The 20,377-nt window shown below is 56.2% G+C and overlaps 9 protein-coding genes across 9 annotated transcripts in view; 4 read left to right on the plus strand and 5 right to left on the minus strand.

The window, feature by feature from the left end:
* The window catches only part of PUNSTDRAFT_32066 (uncharacterized protein), a gene marked incomplete at both ends in the record, with an annotated part of 1,991 nt that extends 1,448 nt beyond the window's left edge, over positions 1-543 (plus strand). The window contains 2 exons of the mRNA XM_007383535.1: positions 226-307; positions 365-543. Of these exons, the coding sequence (XP_007383597.1) occupies positions 226-307; positions 365-543 (261 nt within the window). The remainder of the gene's footprint in view (positions 1-225; positions 308-364) is intronic.
* A 490-nt stretch (positions 544-1,033) lies between these two features.
* Positions 1,034-1,730, plus strand: PUNSTDRAFT_143588 (uncharacterized protein). Its single transcript, XM_007383536.1, has 2 exons — positions 1,034-1,580; positions 1,638-1,730. Exons 1-2 carry the CDS (start codon positions 1,044-1,046, stop codon positions 1,722-1,724), a joined length of 624 nt encoding a protein of 207 aa, XP_007383598.1. The 5' UTR covers positions 1,034-1,043; the 3' UTR covers positions 1,725-1,730.
* A 40-nt stretch (positions 1,731-1,770) lies between these two features.
* PUNSTDRAFT_134076 (uncharacterized protein) lies at positions 1,771-2,095 on the minus strand (the record flags this gene model as incomplete). The annotated part of the gene is made up of 3 exons (XM_007383537.1): positions 1,771-1,808; positions 1,861-1,921; positions 1,979-2,095. 3 exons carry the CDS (start codon positions 2,093-2,095, stop codon positions 1,771-1,773), a joined length of 216 nt encoding a protein of 71 aa, XP_007383599.1.
* Positions 2,096-2,515: 420 nt separating this feature from the next.
* On the minus strand, positions 2,516-2,860 carry PUNSTDRAFT_134077 (uncharacterized protein; the record flags this gene model as incomplete). The annotated part of the gene is made up of 3 exons (XM_007383538.1): positions 2,516-2,553; positions 2,608-2,668; positions 2,735-2,860. 3 exons carry the CDS (start codon positions 2,858-2,860, stop codon positions 2,516-2,518), a joined length of 225 nt encoding a protein of 74 aa, XP_007383600.1.
* Positions 2,861-3,641: 781 nt separating this feature from the next.
* Positions 3,642-4,347, plus strand: PUNSTDRAFT_44410 (uncharacterized protein; the record flags this gene model as incomplete). Its single annotated transcript, XM_007383539.1, has 2 exons — positions 3,642-4,024; positions 4,092-4,347. 2 exons carry the CDS (start codon positions 3,642-3,644, stop codon positions 4,345-4,347), a joined length of 639 nt encoding a protein of 212 aa, XP_007383601.1.
* A 152-nt stretch (positions 4,348-4,499) lies between these two features.
* Positions 4,500-6,809, minus strand: PUNSTDRAFT_52369 (uncharacterized protein). The gene is made up of 13 exons (XM_007383540.1): positions 6,547-6,809; positions 6,350-6,471; positions 5,985-6,298; positions 5,773-5,923; positions 5,464-5,720; positions 5,364-5,404; positions 5,291-5,309; positions 5,210-5,237; positions 5,130-5,151; positions 5,041-5,076; positions 4,958-4,982; positions 4,757-4,898; positions 4,500-4,696 (listed from the first exon to the last, which is right to left on the minus strand). The coding sequence occupies exons 3-13, from the start codon at positions 6,137-6,139 to the stop codon at positions 4,682-4,684; spliced, it is 891 nt and encodes a 296-aa protein (XP_007383602.1). The 5' UTR covers positions 6,140-6,298; positions 6,350-6,471; positions 6,547-6,809; the 3' UTR covers positions 4,500-4,681.
* Positions 6,810-9,204: 2,395 nt separating this feature from the next.
* On the plus strand, positions 9,205-12,147 carry PUNSTDRAFT_113506 (uncharacterized protein; the record flags this gene model as incomplete). The annotated part of the gene is made up of 8 exons (XM_007383541.1): positions 9,205-9,585; positions 9,651-9,884; positions 9,938-10,300; positions 10,362-10,782; positions 10,846-11,159; positions 11,213-11,239; positions 11,291-11,338; positions 11,389-12,147. The coding sequence occupies 8 exons, from the start codon at positions 9,205-9,207 to the stop codon at positions 12,145-12,147; spliced, it is 2,547 nt and encodes an 848-aa protein (XP_007383603.1).
* Positions 12,148-13,047: 900 nt separating this feature from the next.
* On the minus strand, positions 13,048-14,974 carry PUNSTDRAFT_113507 (uncharacterized protein; the record flags this gene model as incomplete). Its single annotated transcript, XM_007383542.1, has 12 exons — positions 13,048-13,376; positions 13,448-13,509; positions 13,618-13,681; positions 13,738-13,778; positions 13,833-13,853; positions 13,909-14,043; positions 14,100-14,124; positions 14,179-14,212; positions 14,267-14,379; positions 14,435-14,571; positions 14,632-14,697; positions 14,766-14,974. 12 exons carry the CDS (start codon positions 14,972-14,974, stop codon positions 13,048-13,050), a joined length of 1,236 nt encoding a protein of 411 aa, XP_007383604.1.
* Positions 14,975-15,190: 216 nt separating this feature from the next.
* On the minus strand, positions 15,191-20,082 carry PUNSTDRAFT_102428 (alpha-aminoadipate reductase Lys1p). Its single transcript, XM_007383543.1, has 6 exons — positions 18,824-20,082; positions 18,315-18,755; positions 17,234-18,229; positions 16,325-17,178; positions 15,921-16,272; positions 15,191-15,852 (listed from the first exon to the last, which is right to left on the minus strand). The coding sequence occupies exons 1-6, from the start codon at positions 19,938-19,940 to the stop codon at positions 15,278-15,280; spliced, it is 4,335 nt and encodes a 1,444-aa protein (XP_007383605.1). The 5' UTR covers positions 19,941-20,082; the 3' UTR covers positions 15,191-15,277.
* Between the last annotated feature and the right edge of the window lie 295 nt (positions 20,083-20,377).

A 20,377-nucleotide genomic window follows, 5' to 3' on the forward strand; every position in this document is an offset into this window, starting at 1 on the left:
TGCAATCTGCTGGCTCAACTGCAGATTCAGCCGGAGATCTGAATCGCCTCTCGCGAGAGGCCCTAGAAGCCGACGATCGAAGGCGTGCGTTGCGCGAATTCGACCGCTATTGCGAAGAACCAGTGGTGCAAAACGGAATCGAGAACGGATTGGATCTCCTACGGTATTGGCAGGTGCGCGAATCTCCCTTTTGTGAGCCGAATAGCTACTAATGCTGCAGAACAGATCAACAAGCATTCCTTCCCCTTGCTTTATCGTGTAGCTCTTGACATTTTACCTGCACAAGCGTCCTCTGTAGCTTGCGAGCGTCTGTTCTCGTCAGCCAAGGAGACCGACACTCTTCGCCGCAACCGGTTGTCTCCAGCAGTCATGGAGGCCCTACAATTCCTCAAGAGTTACTACCGCCGCGAGGCCCTCAGCTTCACTGATGATTTAGTTGCGGACCCCAAGGATTATGCCATTGATGGCCTTGTCACGAATCAGGCTATGGATGAGCTTTTGCATGCCAACAACATCGACGAACTACGTGACCTGCTGGGGAACAGATCGGAGATTTGAAGGTCGCGCCTCAAGACCTATAATATATTCTTGCCAGCTGTAATGTATGGACTCGTAACAATACATCCAAGCATTAGCTCAAGTAGCTAGACAACTCGCGAGTCAACTCGACCTCGACTCGGAAGAACTCGAAAAGGCGAGTTCGACGAGTGACGCAACTCGAACTCGACTCGACTCGACTCGCGGCAACACTAGCCAGGGCTTGCCGCGTCAAGACGTGCAACTTGCAAGACGGAGCCGAGATCAAACAAGTGCTCTTTCTATGCTATAGCTATAGCTAAGTATCCATCACAATACATTCTCTTTGTCAGGGTCAACCCGTCGCGAAAGTCAACGGGACCTGGTGAGTGGTCCACGAAGTTGTGTTCTGAAGCTGCAGCGTACGGCCTTCTCGGAGTGGTCACAGCTTCCGCTACAATGTCCTCGTCCGACACGCATTATTGGCTGTCCACGTCAAAAATGCGGTACAAAACCTCGACTACCTGATGGTCGACGATACCCAGCGCAACACTCTCTCCATGGATAGGTTCATCCGCGGCTATATCGCGACCTACTCCCCGGGCACGCTCTTCACCAACGTGTTCCCTTTCGCCCTCGCGCGCAGAGCCGACGTGAACCCGGCTCAATATGCGCTTGTGACCACCACAGGGCCCGACTTGCCCGCGGTGCGCTACATCGCCACGCTCAACGACTCGTCGTCAGTCGGGGCAGCGTCCTACTCGGAAGAGGACAGACCGCTCTTGTGGATTGAGCCAGACGTGGAGGCCACACGTTCGCAGGTGCCCGGGAGCACGCTCGACGTGTTGCTGAACGAAGAAAACCCGCCGTTCCGGTTGACGGGCAGGACGAGGCGGAATGGGCGAGACGACGTGATCAGAGAGGTGGAGCTGATCCTAAACGAGGATATGCTCCTGAGGGTGTGCTGCTATTGCGGTAGTCTCGAGAACGGGTACTGGCCGCTCTCGGATCGAATGGAGAAATATCGAGGGGATGGGTACCTTTCGCGGTACTGGTGTTACGAGGTACGCATGCCTTTGCGTTCGTGTCCTGGTATCTGAGTACTGATCGTTTGCGAGCAGTGCGCGAGGAAGACGGTTGTAGGCCGCGCACTGGCTACACTTGCACGCAAACATTCCGTGTTCAATCGTCGCGAAGAAAACGATTAACGCGTTGCTAGCTGCTGTACATTTATATTATTACAGGCACAATCAATCATTGATAGTTTTTATCCTGCACCGGCACATCCTTGCCTGCGAGCAATAACGATGAGCGTAGTTTGCAGTTGTTAACAAGGTTGCTTACCAGCCATCTTCTTGAACCCTGTACGAATACCGTCGGAGATCTTCTCCGTTGTGCTATGACTCTACGGTGTCGCTTGAGATCAATACAGGAACAGGGACGTGGAGGAGGTGCGGCGTACCTGCTCGTGCCCGGCCTTCTTCTCGAGGAAGTCGACGCCCTTATCGAGCGCGTCACCTCCCGACGCGGTGGTGTTGGTGGGCTGCTGCGCGGTGTTGGTCTGAGTCGTAGAGTCCATGTTAGTCGTACGTGGAATTTGGATGATCGTGAAGGATTCGGGTAGTGGTGGTGTGCGGGGTTGTTGTCGTGCAGATGAGCATGGCATGCCCACTCGAGGCTTTATGTGTGCGATGTCAGACAGGGGCTCCATCTTCTGTCGGAGGTGGTGTACAGTCGAATGACGTCATGCGATATGACGTGCAGCGCGAATGCAGGGGCGCGCTGGTGCGCTTGGCGGCTGGAGCAGATAGCCTGGATTTGAAAGTACACTGTAGCCTGATTAGGGACCTATGCTCGTAATCCACCACCACCACCACCTGCGTTCACAGGTTCTTCACCTTGCCATGACCGGTCCAAAAACCTCTCGGACGACTTCATTTAATTTCGCGACGTTCGCTACTAGTATACATTGACAACGTTGATCGTGGTGCGACGATCATTATGAGTACTGCTTGTCCTGGATGGGAACGTCCTTGCCTGTGATTCCGATGAGTCGTCAATGTCAACGACGGAAGATCGGCCGCCACCCACCCGTCGTATCTTTGTATCCGGTGCGAGCAGCGTCACTGATCTTCTCGGTCGTGGCATGGCTCTGTTCAGTCACGAATATGTATGAGCGTGAAACACATCGCAGGTACCAGTCAAAAAAAATACGAACCTGTTCATGTCCCGCCTCGCGCTCGGCGAAGTCGACGCCTTTGTCAAGCATGTCGCCGTTGCCCCCCGCGCCCTGGTTCATGGGCTGAGTGGTTGGCTGCTGGGGTTGGCTGTCTGAGTTCATCATCTTGAAGTGCCTTGGTTGAACGTTCAAGGCATCGTCCTTCGCCTTATGTACGTATTTTTCTTGGAGCGAGGTGTGGGAGTGGAAGTCGGGGAACTTGATACTGATGTCAGTGCAGCTCGAGGAACTTGACGATAATAGTTCTCAAGGTTCGACAACCGTTTGAACGTTTGTGTGAGGAGGCATGATCATAATCCGAGAGTCCGTAGTAAGTCAGCGCTGGATTTTCGGGTACACTGGGCAGGGGGATAGCAAAAACAAGGAAAATCGGATTATGAGGTAGACATAAGGAGGTCCACAGGTCGGGTCTGTGCTAAGTTACTCTGTGGGGGGCAAGTGCGGGGCCGTCCGTACGCGGTTGACGAGTCCCACGCACAGCCGCTGCTTGGCCCTGCCTGCACTGTGCAGCCCTACGTCACTGTGAGCTACTCCTCCGGAACCATTACCTGGCCGGCGGCGGGTGGTCATCGTACTGCGTATCGCCTTGTTCACCACCGTTTGCGGTCATGAGATTGTCCGAACCGCTCTCATGCGGGCCAAGGTGGAGTACACAAACGCTATATAACCGTCATGCGAGTTGCGGCGACCCAATCCAAACTGAATTCTTCGACCCATACCAAGCTTGTACCCAATAATCACTTTTACCACCGCAACGAACGATCAACATGGTACTTGGAAGACATCACGCTGCTGAGGTTCGCTTTGACCTCGTGTCCGTCTTCAAAGTCGTGCTGATGGTCAACGGGTTACTTAGTACGATGCTGCCAACACTGGCAACACAGGCATGACCGGAACCGGCACTGGCATGACCGGCGGACGCCACCACGCCATGGGCCCCACCGACGCCGGGACGGGCGCGAGCACCATGACCGGCACGCGCGACGGCGCCGTCGGGACCGGTGGCGGCCTCACGGGCCGCACCAACAACCCGATGACTGGCGGCAACGAGTTCCGCAGCGACGGCGGCATGAGCGGGCGCCACCACGGCGCGACCGGGACCGACGTCAACACGGGCAACTTCCCGCCCGCCGGTGCGATGAACAACACGAACCCGACCGGGCACACCGGCGGCGGGGGGATGAAGAACCTCGAGGGCAAGGTCGAGAAGGCGCTCGGGACGATCACGGGCTCAGCGACGCTCAAGGCCAAGGGTATCGAAAAGCAGCAGTACGTGTCCTCTTCTTATCGTATCTGTCGCTCGGAACGTAGCTAACTGATTTTGTCGCTACGATAGGGAGGCTGCCGCGGTGAAGATGCAGAACACTCACCTCACGGAGGCGGAGCGCCTCGAACAGCAAGCCGCTGCGCATCGCGAGCGCGCCGTGGTCGGTAGCGCCCATCCCGAGCAGCGCCATGTCGGAGGCGTACGCCCCTCGGGTATGAACAGCGCCGCGCCTGGTACCCAGATGGTCAACCAGCCCGGCACCGGCGGTATTGGTGGCAACCCCATCTTACCCGGAGGAGACGCCGCCCAGGGTAGCGCGTACTGAGTGCTGAATTGATGGAAATCAAGAAATTGAAGAAGTTTATGTCGCGGATGAATAACCTAATGCGCGTTGTATACTATTAAATTGCTGATTGAAGGCATCTTCGAATGCACACTTTGATATCGAGGACATTGGCTGTTTCCCGAAATGATAGAGCACCGGTTAACTCAGTTACACATGAGACACATTTCACCTCGAGCTCTACATAGATCTCTCGCGAGTTCCAGTCTCGTTAAGACGCAGATTTCATGTTAAACAGCTCCACGCGACATTACGGCTTACGCGGAAGCGACAACGTGGGCACCGTACGTTACAACGTGCATATCCCTGGCTCCCTCTAGGCCGACGAGTTCTGGATTTCGCGTCCCGGTTATATGGATTGTTTGCTAGCCAAATGACGAAGGGTGCTCACGTTCATGGAGTGCTTGCTTTCTGAAACTACAGATACCTTACTACCATCTTGGAACATCACCAGCCGCGGCTGCTGAACCGCCTGGCGGAAGTCGGGACGTTGATTCGCAAGGCTCAGACTGAAACGCCGTCCGGCGTTCAACCTGCCACGCAGTCATAGCGTGAATGACTCATACTGGGCTGGGAATAGAGAGCAGCTTACGACGCGAAGAGACTATTGGAGAATACTGGAATGAAGTTCGTTAGCTATTTGTCACAAACTCGGCCGAGTATACTACTACTCACTCTTGGCGTAAAACATGTCCACCGCGATCCATAGCGCTGTACGAGTCAAGGTGAGATCGTTAGCTGATATCGGAATATATCGTGCGCACCACCTCGCGGCATGGCTGCACACTGGAACGCGATGACATTAGAAGGTCCTTGATTCACGGTGCACCGTATAGAGACACACCGATATTAACATAACGGAGCACACTACGCTGTTCAGCGACTTGAGCTGGGCAACGTGATGGGTAAAGTCAAGAAATCGAACCTGGTGATCAAGCTCGTCTCTGTGATAAGGTCAGGTTAATGACTGACGGATGAATTACATATGCATCTCGTACCCAACGTCCACGCGATGATCTTGTCGAGCATAGGAGAGGGACTGAGAAGCAGGCGTCAGGCGCGGATCACGTCGAGCAAACGCAATACACATTCACCAACCTGTCGAATCCAGACTGCTGAGCGTTCAGATAATAACACAGGCCGATGGTATTGAACACATCCAGCAGCAGGGAGTCCGATATGGCGACCAGAGCGATCCACATATATTTATCCATGAATGCACCGAGATGTGCGCTGTTCATGGCAGTCACACCGGCGGTGACTATCGCGGCGAAGTGTATCAAAGCCAGCGTCCAACCAATGATTGCGAGATGCACAGAGTGAGACAGTCTCCATAGACGATATGTGAAGAAGGCCTGCGCATCAGCATTTAGCAGCGACACACGACAGCACGTAGTGCGGACTCGCCTGAGCTACGGTAGCCACGGCTCCTCCGATTACTACTGCAGAAGAAAGCGACCAAGGAATGATGGTAAGGTAGGCAGGCTGCCCATAATGAATGACAGTGATGCTGTACAGGTATATCCAGGATACCACGACGTGCAAAGTTTCAAGAAACCTAACGTGAAAGGTCGAGGGTGAGCTCGAGAAAATAGCGGAAGTTGCGCAATGGAACGCACCAAACAAGAGTAGCCAACGCCCGAACACGGCGGCAGCCCTGTACATCGGTCGTATAGTACGTGTACGCCTGCATGTTCATGACGCCGTATAGCAGCGTAGATATCAGCGCGCCGATCTGCAGAACACCGAGGGAGAGATCATAGTGCGGAGCCATGCCGGGGCGGGAGCGGATCAACCGTCTCTGAAGGTGAGGAGTATCAGAGGTCGCCTATATGTACCGGGTGTTGCTGCGGCAGATCATCGACGTTACGCGTCGCGTGGTGTTATTGGATTCGTGACACGGAGAGCATGTATTCCGGGATGTCGTTTATAGCTACATTCCGAGGATAATTAGCGGCTGTCAAGCATAGAAAACGATACGTACACATCAGATCTGCTTGAAACAGATGAGTCACGGCGAACCACTCCGAGAGGAGATTGCGCAGCGCCTCCTCCGAAATCAACGGACTGCAGGTGCCACGTTTCGTTCAAGTTGGTGGAGGATGCCTGGAGAAAGGTCCACATCCAGAAGCGTTAGATGTACAGAGCCCGTGCGTCCTAGCTCTAGCAGCAACGACTTGCTTTCACATTCGCCGCAGCTTCGCCAAAGATACGCGGACCGTCATTGGTTCACCACACTACCCAAGTGCGCGATTGACATGAGAATCGTGCTCCGGGTGGCACTATTCCGGGCTCGACAGCTCATCAAGTTGAAGAAAGGTCGCAACAGCGCCCGCGCCAGATCGAGCTTCCGCTTCACCGCTTCAGTGTGACGACATTAATGTTGTGATGATATTCCCATTTGCAGAAATGTGATAAGTAAGCGGAAGAGAAATGGGATGAAGGTGTAGCGAGGTCTCCGTTGAAAGAAACGGCTGCGTTTGGGAATAAGGTAAGATAGGGCTCATTCAGTTTCAACAGGTCCCACGGGTCTTGCTAGTCTAATAAAATAATCTACACTCAAAATTCACAGAAATCGCCGCCACATATCTCAAGATAATGTACATCCAAAGAGAATTGTGGTTTTAGATTTAGAGAGTGTGCCCCGTAGCGAGTGGAATTCGCTGCGCAGCACGTATCACACCTGTTGAAACTGAATGAGCCCTATCTTAGGCGCTGTACGGTACAGGGGTGACTCAGAAGAATCACCCGTCTTTGCGACTCAGGGTTACCATTATCGGCAACTATGTCTCACGACGTTGCCTTAACCGGAAATTTCTAGAGCCATCTATTGCCTTTCATGGAAGGTCAAATCGCAAAGACGGGTGATTCTCTCAAATCACCCGTGTACCGTACAGCGCCTTAGGGCCAGCGCAAACCCTGGTACATCACGTGTCGCATTTGTCGAGAAAATGTCAAGAATTGTTGTATTTGGTGCGCTGCACAGAAGCTGCAACATATCTACTACCGTCACATCATAGCTAGACAATGACTCGATGATATGACGGTCCTACATATTATGAGAGAGCGCTGGGTGAGCGGCGATATCCTAATCAAGCTGCCCATTCTCTGGGAATCCCGCTCATCCGAGGGCTGTGATTGGTCGAGAGACCATTGTGGCGCCAACACGTGATGGTGTGATGTACCAGGGTTTGCGCTGGCCCTGTCTTACTTAATTCTGCATTCTGCAAGAATCACACGATTTAGACACGATTTACTTGCTATAAGAGGGAGGACAGTGAAATTAGATAAACATATTAGGACAGGGGCTTGCCGGTTTGGTACAGAAACGTCAAATCAGGTCAGAATCGGGTCAGAATCAGGCTAGTCTGGAACGAGAGAGCAACGATTGTCCTTATTTTATGATTATATAATATACTAGGGACAGCTCCCGTTGCTACAGTCACCAGAGCACTCGCCCTCAGCGCTCAGCATGCAGCACCAAGAGAACAGCCATAGCCAACTCCGATCGGTGGTCTCGCTCGTAGCTCAGGAGTTGTGGGATCAGATCATCGGACTCATCAACGACGATGCGACTCTACGGGCCTGCTCACTAACATGCAAGAGATGGGACATGTACCGCCGTCGGTGCTCGGTGACAGGCCGAGGAGTATTGACAAACAAATAGGAGTACTGCGTGTGCTCGATCTACAACTGTAGTCGGTCGATATGAAGCATGGTTCGTTAAAACCCGAGATCGCTTGTGGATCGACGCATTTTTCGAGAGCAATGCTGCGCCATAGCCTTCTCTGCGCATAGACGAGTACTTGTGTACAATCGAGAGCGCAAGATCGAAGATCGGCAGTATCCTTGACATGACCGATGATCACGCCCAGGATTTCCGACAGAAATGAGATGAGAAATCATTGTCGCACACTTTCTCGAGAGGCTGAGGCCTTCGCGAATAGAGGCTCTAACGCGCGCGACTCGAACGTTCCTCTTGCAAATATGCGGACGTCGTTAGCAACACGCCGCAGGCGAGCGCTTTCCTGCTACGCATCCCTCCCCCGTGCTGCGCTATGCAACGAATTTTGATACAAGCAGAGCTTCAATCATTGAGATCGATGGAGGTTACCACATAGCCTCGTCGGTGACTACAATGAGCGTGCGCTCAAGGTGGCAAGTAAAGGCCCACCATTTCTCGATCAATGTCTCCATCCATAATGGTTTGTGTAAAGATTGCGCTGGTTGACCAAACAGGGAGATCAATGAGATATGCGTGCGCGTTATCGCTGATCACAGGACTGGGGCTAGTCGTTGTATAGCTGGTTCTATATCAATTTAGGTCGAAGGGTGAACATGTGTATCGTGATATGCGCATGACAGTCCGGCGTTCCGGGCACTCCATACCTGTTGAGGGTAAAAAAATCCATGTATCAACGGACTGTCCCGAAGAACAAAGAAAGATCTATGCTCAGCGCGATGTAGAAACGATCGGTAGCAGAGGTGGGGGATAAAACGCAGCCCATATCTGGTCGTATTATCACACGACGTACTGATCTTAATTAATGATTATGACTCGCCGTGATACTTCCTCGGACCCACTGCCTTCGAGTCGCTGCCTGGCGTTCAGGGCGAGGCAGTTGAGCCCTTCGTATTTAGAGCCTCGGATCCTGCGAGCAAACGATCCCACGGTTCAACGTTCACAGACCCTAACCCATGGTCCTCCCAGCTAACGCGCCACTCATCTCGTTCACCGACGCCGACTCCCAGGCGCGGGCTGCCGACGCTCGACACGGCGGCGACACTCCCCAAACGTCCACTCACCACTCGAGGACAGGCGCTCCGACCTTGGACCACATGAAAACCGTAGTAGCCGCCGAACTTTACCAGCATACCTGCACCGTTTCCACTGAACAGTTCCTAAACCGCATTCTTCGCGTCGACCGGGACGTCGCTCAGCGTGTCTTGGACCACCTCGTCCTCAAAGAACGCTACCTCAATGAACGCTGGGTAGAGTTCCCGGAACGGATCTCCGCAGAGAGGGAGCTTTACGAGCCGTTCATCAGTCACGCGAGCGAAATCGGCGCCGTTCTGGAACAACTTGGAGAGACTCCGGAAACGCATGTCGTTTGGACGAATGGCGCGAATCTCGTTCCGCTTTCCGACAACGAGGCGGCAGCAAGGCTCCGTCCCGATATATTGGTCACACTCAAGGCTCAGCAGGAGCAACAGCAACAGGTTCGTGTCACCGTAGCATCCTTGGTCTGTTTGATGGGTTTTGCTTACGTGTCATGTGATACCAGCCCCATCCGCATTGGTTACGCGTTCAAGTCCCTGTGGAGGTCAAAAAAGACTCGGACGAAGCTACCGTCGCAGACGCCCTTCCTCAACTTTGCAGATATATACGTCTAATCCTCAGCGAGCAGGTCAATCGACGCTTTGTTATCGGACTTTTATTATGCGGCACAAAACTCACGGTCTGGCTGTGCGATCGGTCTGGCTTAATAGGCACGCAAGCCGTCATCGACATACACAAGGTTGCACCCTTCTCGCTTCTTTTTCCAATCTTTCCTGACGCAGTCGTGCCCAGGAAGCCCTCTCCTTCGTTCGGATCATCATGTCGATTTCTCACCTGCCACCTGCCCATGTTGGCTGGGACCCGGATATGAAGCTGCTGCGCAGGGTGAAGGGCTTGGATAACGCGGATGGCGGTGCTGAAGACCAGGAAATAGACGAGGACGATTGGGCGGCGATCGAGCCCACGGACCCATCCGTCGTGCCGGCCGACTTCGGAGGCTCGATCTATCGCACACGGTGGCAAATCACCGTACGCAGGCCTGATGGGGCTATTCAAGTCTTCCGCACTGTGGAACCTCTCAGCCTCTCGCGTTCGGCAGTTATGTGCGGCAGCGGGACTACTGTTTGGGAGGTGCAAGACGTTGACACCAAAGAGGTAAAGACGCCCGCTCTACCTCTGTTTCTATCCGTATATCTGACTACGGCGACATGGTCAGTTCTTCTCACTCAAGAGGATGTGGCGCATCGCCGGCTCTCCCTTAGAAGCAGATTTGAGACCCGATCTCCCTGATGATGCCCCTGTGGTCAAAATCTTGTATTCGGTGGATGCTTACGTCGGGGACGCTCTCGACAGCACTCTAAGATTGATTCGGCAAGGCGTAGAACCAGACAAGCCCGCGAACATGGGCGATGGCGACAAGTTGAAATCGAAGAAGAGGACGTACGAAGATGTGAACGTGAACGATAAAATCGTTCATATCGCCATGGTAGATGATAAGACGCTCGAAATCCTGAACAATCACCGCTCGCCCGACGAGCGCATCCGCACGTACACGTTGATGGCGACGCGTGGCTTTGCTATCAAGAGATTCAAGACTGTCCCTCAGCTCTTCGATGGAATGCGCGATTCTATCAAAGGTGCGAAGATCTGCCATGATACTTACACTTTGGCTGATATGAGTCTCGTCGTTTCGGACGTAGGTCATCGAATGCTGTGGCTCAAGGGTCATCTCCATAGAGATATTAGCCCGGGTAACCTCATCATTCCCCAGTCAGATGCCAAGTATGCTGGCTGCGTGATTGACCTTGATCACTCAAGGAAACTGGAGGGGACAGTAGCTACGTATCCGTTTCCACAGGCGGATGTTGATGATTGCGCGACCGTCGTTCAACTGGCAAGCATTTACAAGATCAAAGTCTCGCCCACCACTGCGTCAAATCTGATGGCCGGCTTTCCGAACGCATATGCAGCGGTAGATTTTGTGAGGACCGTACAGGATTTCTTGTCCGACAAGGTACGGGCCCGCTGTCTTACACGTGCTGCAGTCACGACTCACGCAATACGAAGCGAAATGTGGAAGGTTTCATACCAACAGTGAGTTTCGGGCGCATGGTCAAATCGAATGTCTTGTTCACAACATACTAGGAATCTTGGCCCGAGATGGATGACGGTGAAGACTCTTTTGTGCGCACGGTGCGGATCCTACGGCATACCAACAAACCAAGGGCTGACCTCTTTTGTAGGGCACTAAGGCCTTCATGAGCGCCGAGCTCTTTTCGGGTCAGCGATACTTTCCAAAGATCAAGGACTACAAGTTTCTGATACCGTCGGAGGAGAATGTCAAGCAGACCGTCATCCACGATATCGAATCGTTCTTCTGGGTTTTGATCTATCTGTGCCTTACGCGCAAGGGTGACGGCAAGTGGCGCAAGGAACTGTGTGAAGATCCCCCAGAGGGCGATGTTAAGGCACAACGCCTGCACACCATCGTCTATTGTCTTTTCGACTCCTCCTTAGATCAGGTGCTCCAATACAACAAGAGGCAAGCCTTTGAGAATCCCTCCAAATTAGTCAAGTTCGTCATTCCTGCCTTTCACCCGGACCTGGCATGCTTTGGAGAGCTCGTACTGGACTGGTGGCGTCTCCTCATTTTCTCGTATCAGAACTATAACTACTTTACACCCGGAGTCATACACGATCAAGTCCTCAAGCTCTTCGACCGTCACTCGGATGCCATCAAGGCTCAGTTCGCCGCAAGGATGCCGCCCACCGAGGCCGGTCCGCTTGCTGGCCAAGTGTCATATGCGTCGGGCGAGCACCAGGACGCCGCATTGTCGCAGGAGATCGACGGAAAGCTCCATCAAACGAAATTTGAGACTCCTCGGAAACCGCAGACAAAGGCTGCACCGGGTAGTTTTGGTCACCCTATACCGTTCAATCCGACCCCGGACGTCAAATCCTCGAATCCTGCCTCTAAACGGGCGAAGGTGGGACGGAAATGACCTTATGGTGCGCATGTCGTCATAACGATTGCCTGTCGATGCTTACTGGAGCTGTTTCTGCAGCATACTTCATTGCCTTGTCCACGGACCCGCGTCTGCTTTCGTCCCCTCATCGCTATCTTTTCTGCACGTGTCTGCTTTTGTCTCCTCGTCGCTGTCTTTGAGGCTTCCTCTGTCCACTTCGCCCGTTGTACTGATAGTCTTCCTCGGTTTCCGCTGGCAGCCGACGTGTTGCTCTCCGCCTCAGACGCACAACAGACTCTCGGAATTGGACTGAGCTGCATGGCGCGTATTGATGCGCTGCCCCTTGCTGCGCGCGCGACGTTGTGCACCGGCGCGTTCCGAAAGGGTGTCAAGTGGTGTTTTCAGTCTGATACCGTGGCACGGTGTCCCGCTCGTTGCGTCGCAAGATCATGGATGCAGATCGTAGCCACGTCAATGGCGGAGGAGGTGGAGAAACATGAGGATGAAAACTCGGAGGCCCTGGGGAACGTCCGTCGACGTGACACCTCTCTGCAATGGAAACAACAAAAAGAAATTTTGCTCGCTTCGTCGTTGATCTAGGTGCATAATGTACAGTAGTTTCGATGTCACCGTTATGTTTGACCAATCTGCACTTGTTTGGACGACGAACTGCGAGGGAACTGACGCCCGAGAACGCGTTTGAATCTTTGCGTAGTTGAGGCGTCTTGGCGCAATCATGGGACGACCCTCTACACTCCCGGCTATTCCACGATTATGTCGGATGCAGTCAGCGGAGGATATACAAGACTTGCGATGTGACCCCCATCACCTCAGGCCTCAGGCTCTAGGTGCGTCAGAGCTTCCTTGCATGCGGCGACAATTTAAGTCGTACATATACTCTCTGCCGATTTTAAAAATGGCAGCTCCTCGCGCGCGTTATGAGGATCTGCTCCACGTATGGTCCCACTGCACCCTCGGCCTTCGATACGACTCGCGTTCGTACGCGCTCCGACTGCGCTCGACCGTCACGTTCCTCTCCACGCGGACGTGCACGTCCAAATCCGCCGCCTCCTTCTCCGGATCGAACTCCTCGCTCCGATCGTGCGGCGGCACCCGGCCGTCCTCGTCCACCACGGCGAACTCGTCGTCGATGTGCTTCCGCTGGCTCTCGAACTGGGAGCGGAAGGCGTGGCTGATGGCGGCGACGGTGGTGAGCTTGCGAGTGAAGACGATGCTTTCTGTGAGGCCCGACTCGTCGGAGGCTTCTGTTAAAGGGGTGCAAAGAGGTGGGGCGGTGAGACACCGCGCAGCCATACAGGACATGTCCGAGACGTACTGCGCAAGCGGAGTATGATACGCTGGCTCATGATCCACGTCATGGCATAGTAAAGCGATACACTGTAATGCGAGTTAGTTACACTCCGTTGCATTCCGAGGAACACGGTGATGCCTACCCTGCAGACTATACGTAATAATAGATGAGATCGAGTTGGATTTCAGCAGAACTAGGCGCTAACCTGCAATCCCGAGTTTACCGACTTGTAGAGGATGAGGTTGACCAGGTTGATGGCTGTAGCAGCGTACGCATCAGCCAGGTACGTTGGTTATATTAAAGAGCTGCCTTACCGGTTAGTAGTACGAAGTACAATAGGCCGTCGTAGAGCATCCTGCAGATCGTATGAGGGCGCTCCGAGGTGAGGAAGCTGCGAGCGGTATCTTACATCTTGACCAGGTGGGACATACTAGATCGGATATATGAGCACTGCGAGTTAAGGCGCAGAGCGGCATCTCACGAACCTTCCGGACAAAGACGGCGTCCGATATCGCCACAAGTAGATCGACGAGATCGTCAACGTCACGAAGTCGAACGTCATGCTGAACAGGTTAAAAACCCATGCCGAAATACCGTGCGTTGCGGATGTCGCGCTGCAGCTATCGTGGGAAGCGAATGAGGAATAGAGCGAGTTGAACGAGATTGCACAACTCACTTGCGACGACTGGCATCGACCCATGCTACATACGTTGTGTTACAGACATAGCATATGGTCAAGAGCATTGGCTGCTCACGTTTACGGTGGAATGTGTTGGAGAAGCATTCCATCTAAATTGATATCATGTCACGGAAGGCGACCGGGTCGTGTGGAATAAGACCTACCACTACGCACACTGCAAAGAGTGCCCCGAAGCCATAACCTACATATTTATTACGTCTTGAGAGATTGAATGCTCTTATTGCTAGGATAGCTTGCGATATGATTGTTTGGAGGACTGCAGGGAACAACTATCAGCCGGATATGGCAGGAATAATTATCGGATGTCACACCTTTAAAGATTGGGGCAAGGAGATAATAGCGTCGGCAAGACTCTTGCGTGAAGTTGTTAGCGAAGAAGCCGTAATTGCTGACGACGAGCACCGCGATGCTGACATAGCGGATCGCGACGAAGCAGCAGCATGCTAAGCTAAAGGTAAGGCGCATGAGTGGTTCGGTATCGAATCGCCACGTTGAAATCACGACTCACCTGGGCCGAAGGATCGACTTCTGCGCGCGGTAGAACCGCCACTCAGCCGGCAGAGTCTGAAGGTAGCTGTATAAACGCGGATGACCCCGGTCAGCTTGCGCTGTGAGACCCTTAGCGGGGGACCGAAAGCTGACTCGTAAAGAGCGATGCTGAGCGACGCTACGCGCAAGAACTCCTCATTGCGGCTGGTCACTTCCACCAGGTTAACGTCGGCCATGAACAGGGCGGGGGAGGCGAAGGGTTCATAGGGGCGTGGTGCACGGTCGCGATTTGTTTTTAAATGTCGGAAAGTCGGACCAATATGCGAGGGCACGCAGGCTATGTGAGTCACGGTTGGACACATTTAGGCGTGAAAACCCCATTGACTTGCGCTCGGCGTGAGAGGCCCACCGACATACGCGCGTGAGCACGCAAGGTTTGGTCGGCTGCAGCCCATTTACGTCGGAGTTTGCCGACTCCAAGTTTGATAGCGCGGTCATTCATCAATCCTCCGACTGATCGTCTTCCCTCCGTCCTGCGCGAAAAGCGACACCCAGCAGGAGAGCAGGACACTGCGTCTTCTTCGATATGTTGCCCTACATCTACATTGCCGTATCCGAAATATGATACATTTTTCGTTCTAGCTTTTAGGGGTTGGCCCCTTTGATTACGCCCCACTACGTCCGACCGCTCTCACTTCGCCCGATCGATCGAGCGCCGGCAGCGGCACCTGAGCGTCCCGCGACGACGGCGCAGGCAGGAACCCCGCCTCGACCAGCCAAGCGACGTACTTGCCCATCAATTCGATCGACACCGTCATATTCGGCTCGCTCCCGTGATTTCCCAAGAGCCTGACCATGTTCGCGTCGTTCAGCTCCGGGGCCTTCGTGCTCGTCGGCAGATCGTCGAGCACAAAATGCAGCAGCGGGAAGAGCGCGTTGTCCTGGACATCCATGACGTGCTGCTCGAGCTTGCGCCGCCAGACCACGTATTCACACGGCGCGGTGCCGTAGCCGTACCGCGCCAAAGAGGAGAGGATGTCGTTGAAGGTCGGCGTCGGCCGCGCGGTGACGTGCAGCACGGTCATGCCCGGATCCTCCAGCGGCGAAACGGCCGCGAGCGCGGTACCGCGCGCGACGTGGTCCACAGGGACCATGTTGACGGTGTTGTTGATGTCGGGGACAAGGCCGAGCTGCACGCATCCCTTGACCAAACGCCAGATGAAGTCGTCCGTATTCGTCACTATGCCGCGCCACCATCAAGGGCCGTCAGCGCCGTGCGGGGGAAAGTCTGAAGAAGTGAGCGCTTACCGGCGGTTCGGGAATCTCCCACGACGTAGCCAGGCCGCACGATGTGCCCCTTCAGCCCGCGCCTGCCCGCCTCGAACAGCAGCTTTTCGGATACCCACTTGCTCTGCCCGTAGCCTGTCTTAAGCGAGGACCGCGCGCCCTCCAAGTCGTCGTCTTCCGGCACACCGCGCTGCCCGTCGGGGTTGCCAGATAGAGAGTCGGACAAGCGAACGTAGTGCTCGACGTCGATGGCCGAGGTCGACGAGACGAACACGAGAGATTTCGGCTTCCCAGTGGCGGCGAGGTCCACGGCCGTGAGCGTGCCCAGTACGTTGGGCGAGCGCAGTTTCTCGTAGGGGTAAACCCAGTGCACCTTCCACAGCCATAAGCACCCGCATCCCGGAATACCACAAGAATATTCTTACCAGAGCCCCGTTATGAAGGACCACATCAGCCTCTGCGGCCGCTCGCTCCCATGCCGCCTGGTCGAGCCCGAGCCTTTCCTGGCCCAAATCTCCGATAGCGACGCTCAGCCTTCCAGACGTGACCCACGCCTCGTCCCAAACACCGCGATCGGTTGATAGCTCCCTCAACCGCGCCAGCGCCTTCTCTTCGCTCGACGCGCGAATCAAGCATATCACCTTTTGCACCTGGTCGTGGCGTCTAAGCAAATCCGCGAGGATGAACGCGCCCAGAAAGCCGGTGGCGCCGGTGAGGAACGCCGTCAGCGGTTTCGTGCCAAAATCAGGCGGAAGCGGCGCATAGGACGCGCGTAGCTTGGACAGGAGCGTGTCGTAGTCCTTCCCGTACTCCAGCGCAGACGAACTCGCCGGCTTCGCGGGCACAGCACCGGGCACCGCCAACTGAGAGGAAGACGGCTGCTGCTGACGCTGGCCGTTGTCCCTGTACGCAAAGGCCAGATCCGAGTTCCTCAGCGCGTCGACCTCGGCCGCGAGCCCGCCGATCGTCGGCTGATCGAACACGAGCCCGAGCGGCGCGTTCACGACGAACGTCTTGCGAATCTCGAAAATGAGCCGGGTCGCGAGGATCGAGTGCCCGCCGAGGTCGAAGAAGTTCTCGTCGAGCGGGATCGGCGACGGCGCGTTGGGTAGGATGCGCGCCCAGATGGCTTGCATCGCCTGCTCGGTCGGCGTGGCCTCGCGGGTGGGGCCCTTGGGTCGCTCCGCCGTGGCCGCCTGTGCGGTATCCGGGAACGGAAGGGCGGGTTTGTCGATCTTCCCGTTCGGGTTGAGCGGCATGCGCTTCAACGGGACGAACACTAGCACAGTTGTGATGAGTGTATCGTACTCCGATGACAACCGAGCAAAACGTACGGGTAGGCACGCTATAACTCGGCAGCTTCTTCTTCAGATGCTCCCTGATATCCCTGATTAACCGCCTGTATCGCCTCATCCCTCTCACGAGCCCTCGCTCATCCTCGCTTTCCGGCACGTCGCTCTCGTACTCGCCAAGACCGGCCCCCTCGAGCGGGACAAAGTAGCTGACCAAGATCTTCTCCTCGTCTTTGTCCCTCCGCACGAGCGTCACGTTCTCCCTCACGAGCGGGTGCTGGCTCAGATGCGTATCTATCTCGCCGAGCTCGATCCTGAACCCGCGTATCTTGACCTGGTCGTCCGCCCTGCCCGTGCACTCCACGATCCCGTCGGGGAGGTACCGCCCGAGGTCTCCCGAGCGGTACATCCTATCCCGCACGCCCTTCCAGTACTTCGCCTCAGGGCCGGGCTCGCCCCCACCCGGCGGATGCGATATCGTGTCCTCCGGCGGCGGCGCGCCGTCCGCGAACCAGTTCCCCACAAACTTCTCCGCGGTCGCCTGCGGATCGGAGTACCCCTCCGCGAGCCCGCCCGAGCGCACGTATATCTCGCCGACCTCGCCCACCGCACATAACACGTTCCTGTCCGTCCTGTTCACGACGAGCAGCTGCACGTCGACCATCCCCTCCCCGGCGGGCATCACGTCCTTCTGCGTCGCGAGGAACGTCGCGTCCTCGGCCACGCTCGGGATGGCGAAATACGACACCGCGCGCTGCGTCTCCGTCGTGCCGTACATGTTCACGATCCGCACGTTCGCGGCCAGCGCCTGGAGACGCAGGCAGTCCCGCTTCGTGAGCACGTCGCCGACGAAGAAGGCGTTCAGGAGGGACGGGATCTGCCGCGTCGCCTGCGCGGAGAGCAGCTGGCCCATGGCCGGCGTCAGGTGCGTCACCGTGACGCCGCTGTCGGCCATCCACTCCGCGAGCCGGCCGGGCGTGCCGATGTCGTCCGCCGTCGGGACGTGCAGCTCGGCGCCGAAGAACAGCGGGGTGAACACTGGCGGGGGAGCGGAAAAGAAACGAATCAGCGTGACATTCGACGCGGGGGGTTCAACCAAACCGATTGGGAGTGGGAGACTAACTGTCGCGCTGGATGGGATCGTGCGCGATCCCGCTCAGCATGGTAAACTTCGAGTGCTCGCCGAGCCCGAACCGCTCGCCCATCCACGGGAAAAAGTGCGTGAGGCTGTAATGCCGGCCCTTGACGCCCTTGGGAATGCCCGTGCTTCCGCTCGTGAACGAGAGCGTGGCGACACTGTCCAGGCCGAGCACGATCCCGGGGTCGGTCGTCCCTAGCTCCCGTTGAGGGGCAAGGGCATCGTCGGCGTCGCCCAGGGACCCGCCGAGAACGGTCCCGTCCGCGAGAAGCTCGAGCGCGGGCACCTCGACGCGGATCTGCAACTCGGTGGAGATGAAGTCGCGCACGGACGGGCTGATGGTGCCGGCGCCTTTGAGCACGACAAGACCGCGAGGGGCGGCCACACGGAGGTAGATGGTCTGGCGAGAAGGCGGGTAGGCGGGATCTGGAATGGTCACGGTAGGTCGTCAGAACGAATGTATGCGTATATATGCGCCCATACGAGAAACGTACCGATGACCGAGAACGTGGCGCCGACTTTGAGGATGGCCATGACGGCGATGACCATCTCCACGCTCCTGTACGCGTACACCATCACGACCTCCTCGCGCTGCACGCCGCCCTTGATGAGATGGTGCGCGAGCACGTTCGACGCGCGCCAGATCTGGCCGTACGTGTACGACCTCCGCTCCTGGCGCACGTCGAGGCTCGGCGCGGCGTAGCTCTGGATCACGCAGGGCCGGTCGGGGAAGGCGCGCGCGTTGCGAGAGAAGACGTCGGGGATGGCGCCTTTGAAGTCGCACCAGTGGAGGTCGCCCGTGGGGTCGGGCAGGCGCGCGCGCTGGGACGAGGTGAGGAGCGGAACGGCGCCGACGGGCGCGAGCGGGTTCGCGGCGGCCTTGCGGAGGAGGGTGGAGAGCTGCTCGACAACGTAGGCGATGCGGACGGGGGAGAAGAGGAGAGAGTTGTAGAGAATGCGGAGGCTGATTTTGGGCGCGAGCGAGTGGTGGGTGGAGGCAGGGGGCCGCATGACGAAGATGGTGAGGTCAGAGGTGAGGCTCGTCGAGCGCACAAAGTGGTCCTTCTCGTCCGTCTCGTCGAAGAAGCGCACGCGGAAGAGCGGGCGCGTGCTGTCATCTCCTGTGCCCGATCCTGAGGCCTTGCCGAGCGCGCGGAGGATGTCGTCGTACGGTACAAGATCGGCTTCGGCCTCGGCTTCTGCTTGCTGAACCTTGCGCACGACGGCCCAGAAGGGATCGGTAGGGTCGACGCCTAATCGGAGGAGGAGCGGGTCGCGTGAGGAGGCGGAGGAGGAGGCAATGACGAGGTCGGTGTCGCCCGTGTAGCGGTGGAGGAGGACGGAGAAGGCGGCCAGGAGGAGATGGAAGGCGGAGGGCGTGTTGGGAGCGGAGGTGGAGGTGCCCTCGCCGTCGTCCGCATCGTCGTCTTCGTTCTCGGTGAAGACGGTGAGCTTGAGGAGGCTGCGCGAGGTCTGCTCGGGGAGCTCGGCGGCGTGAACGGCCTCGACGACGCGCTGGCCGTCGGATGGCCGTGGATAGTCCGTCGGGAGCGCGATCGCGGGCAGATTTTGGAGGCGGGCGACGACCCGGGCGAGTTTTTCGCTCGTCATTTTGCTGGTTTTGCGTATCTAGCCTGCAACGCGGCGTGAACGGCCAGAGTGCGAAGGCAAGCCTGGTTTTTCCCCTGTGCGGGCGAAGAGCCGGCAAGGAAATTTGGACGAGGGGGAGAGCAGGGGCCGGTGCTAATCATCGCGAATCGAGTCGAAGATGAAAAAGGCCGACGCAAAGCCGATCCGTCGCAGTACCGAGCGCCTTCACTTCGACCTCCACCTTCATCTCGTCTTCAGCTCTTGCATCCTTCATGTTGCCCCTTGTTGTCGCCGGGACAGATATGCTCTGACTGACGCATCTCTCCGGCTTGATCTATAACGGCGTCGCCACCACATACTCACGTCAGTCCACCAGCGCTCGCACGGAACGCTACAAACGTCGTCGTTGGGATGAGAGGCTTCAAAAGGCCATAATATGTGTACTCTCAAGGATGCCC

The sequence above is a fragment of the Punctularia strigosozonata genome (assembly GCF_000264995.1).
Source record: "Punctularia strigosozonata HHB-11173 SS5 unplaced genomic scaffold PUNSTscaffold_6, whole genome shotgun sequence".
NCBI classification, from domain to species: Eukaryota; Fungi; Basidiomycota; class Agaricomycetes; order Corticiales; family Punctulariaceae; genus Punctularia; species Punctularia strigosozonata.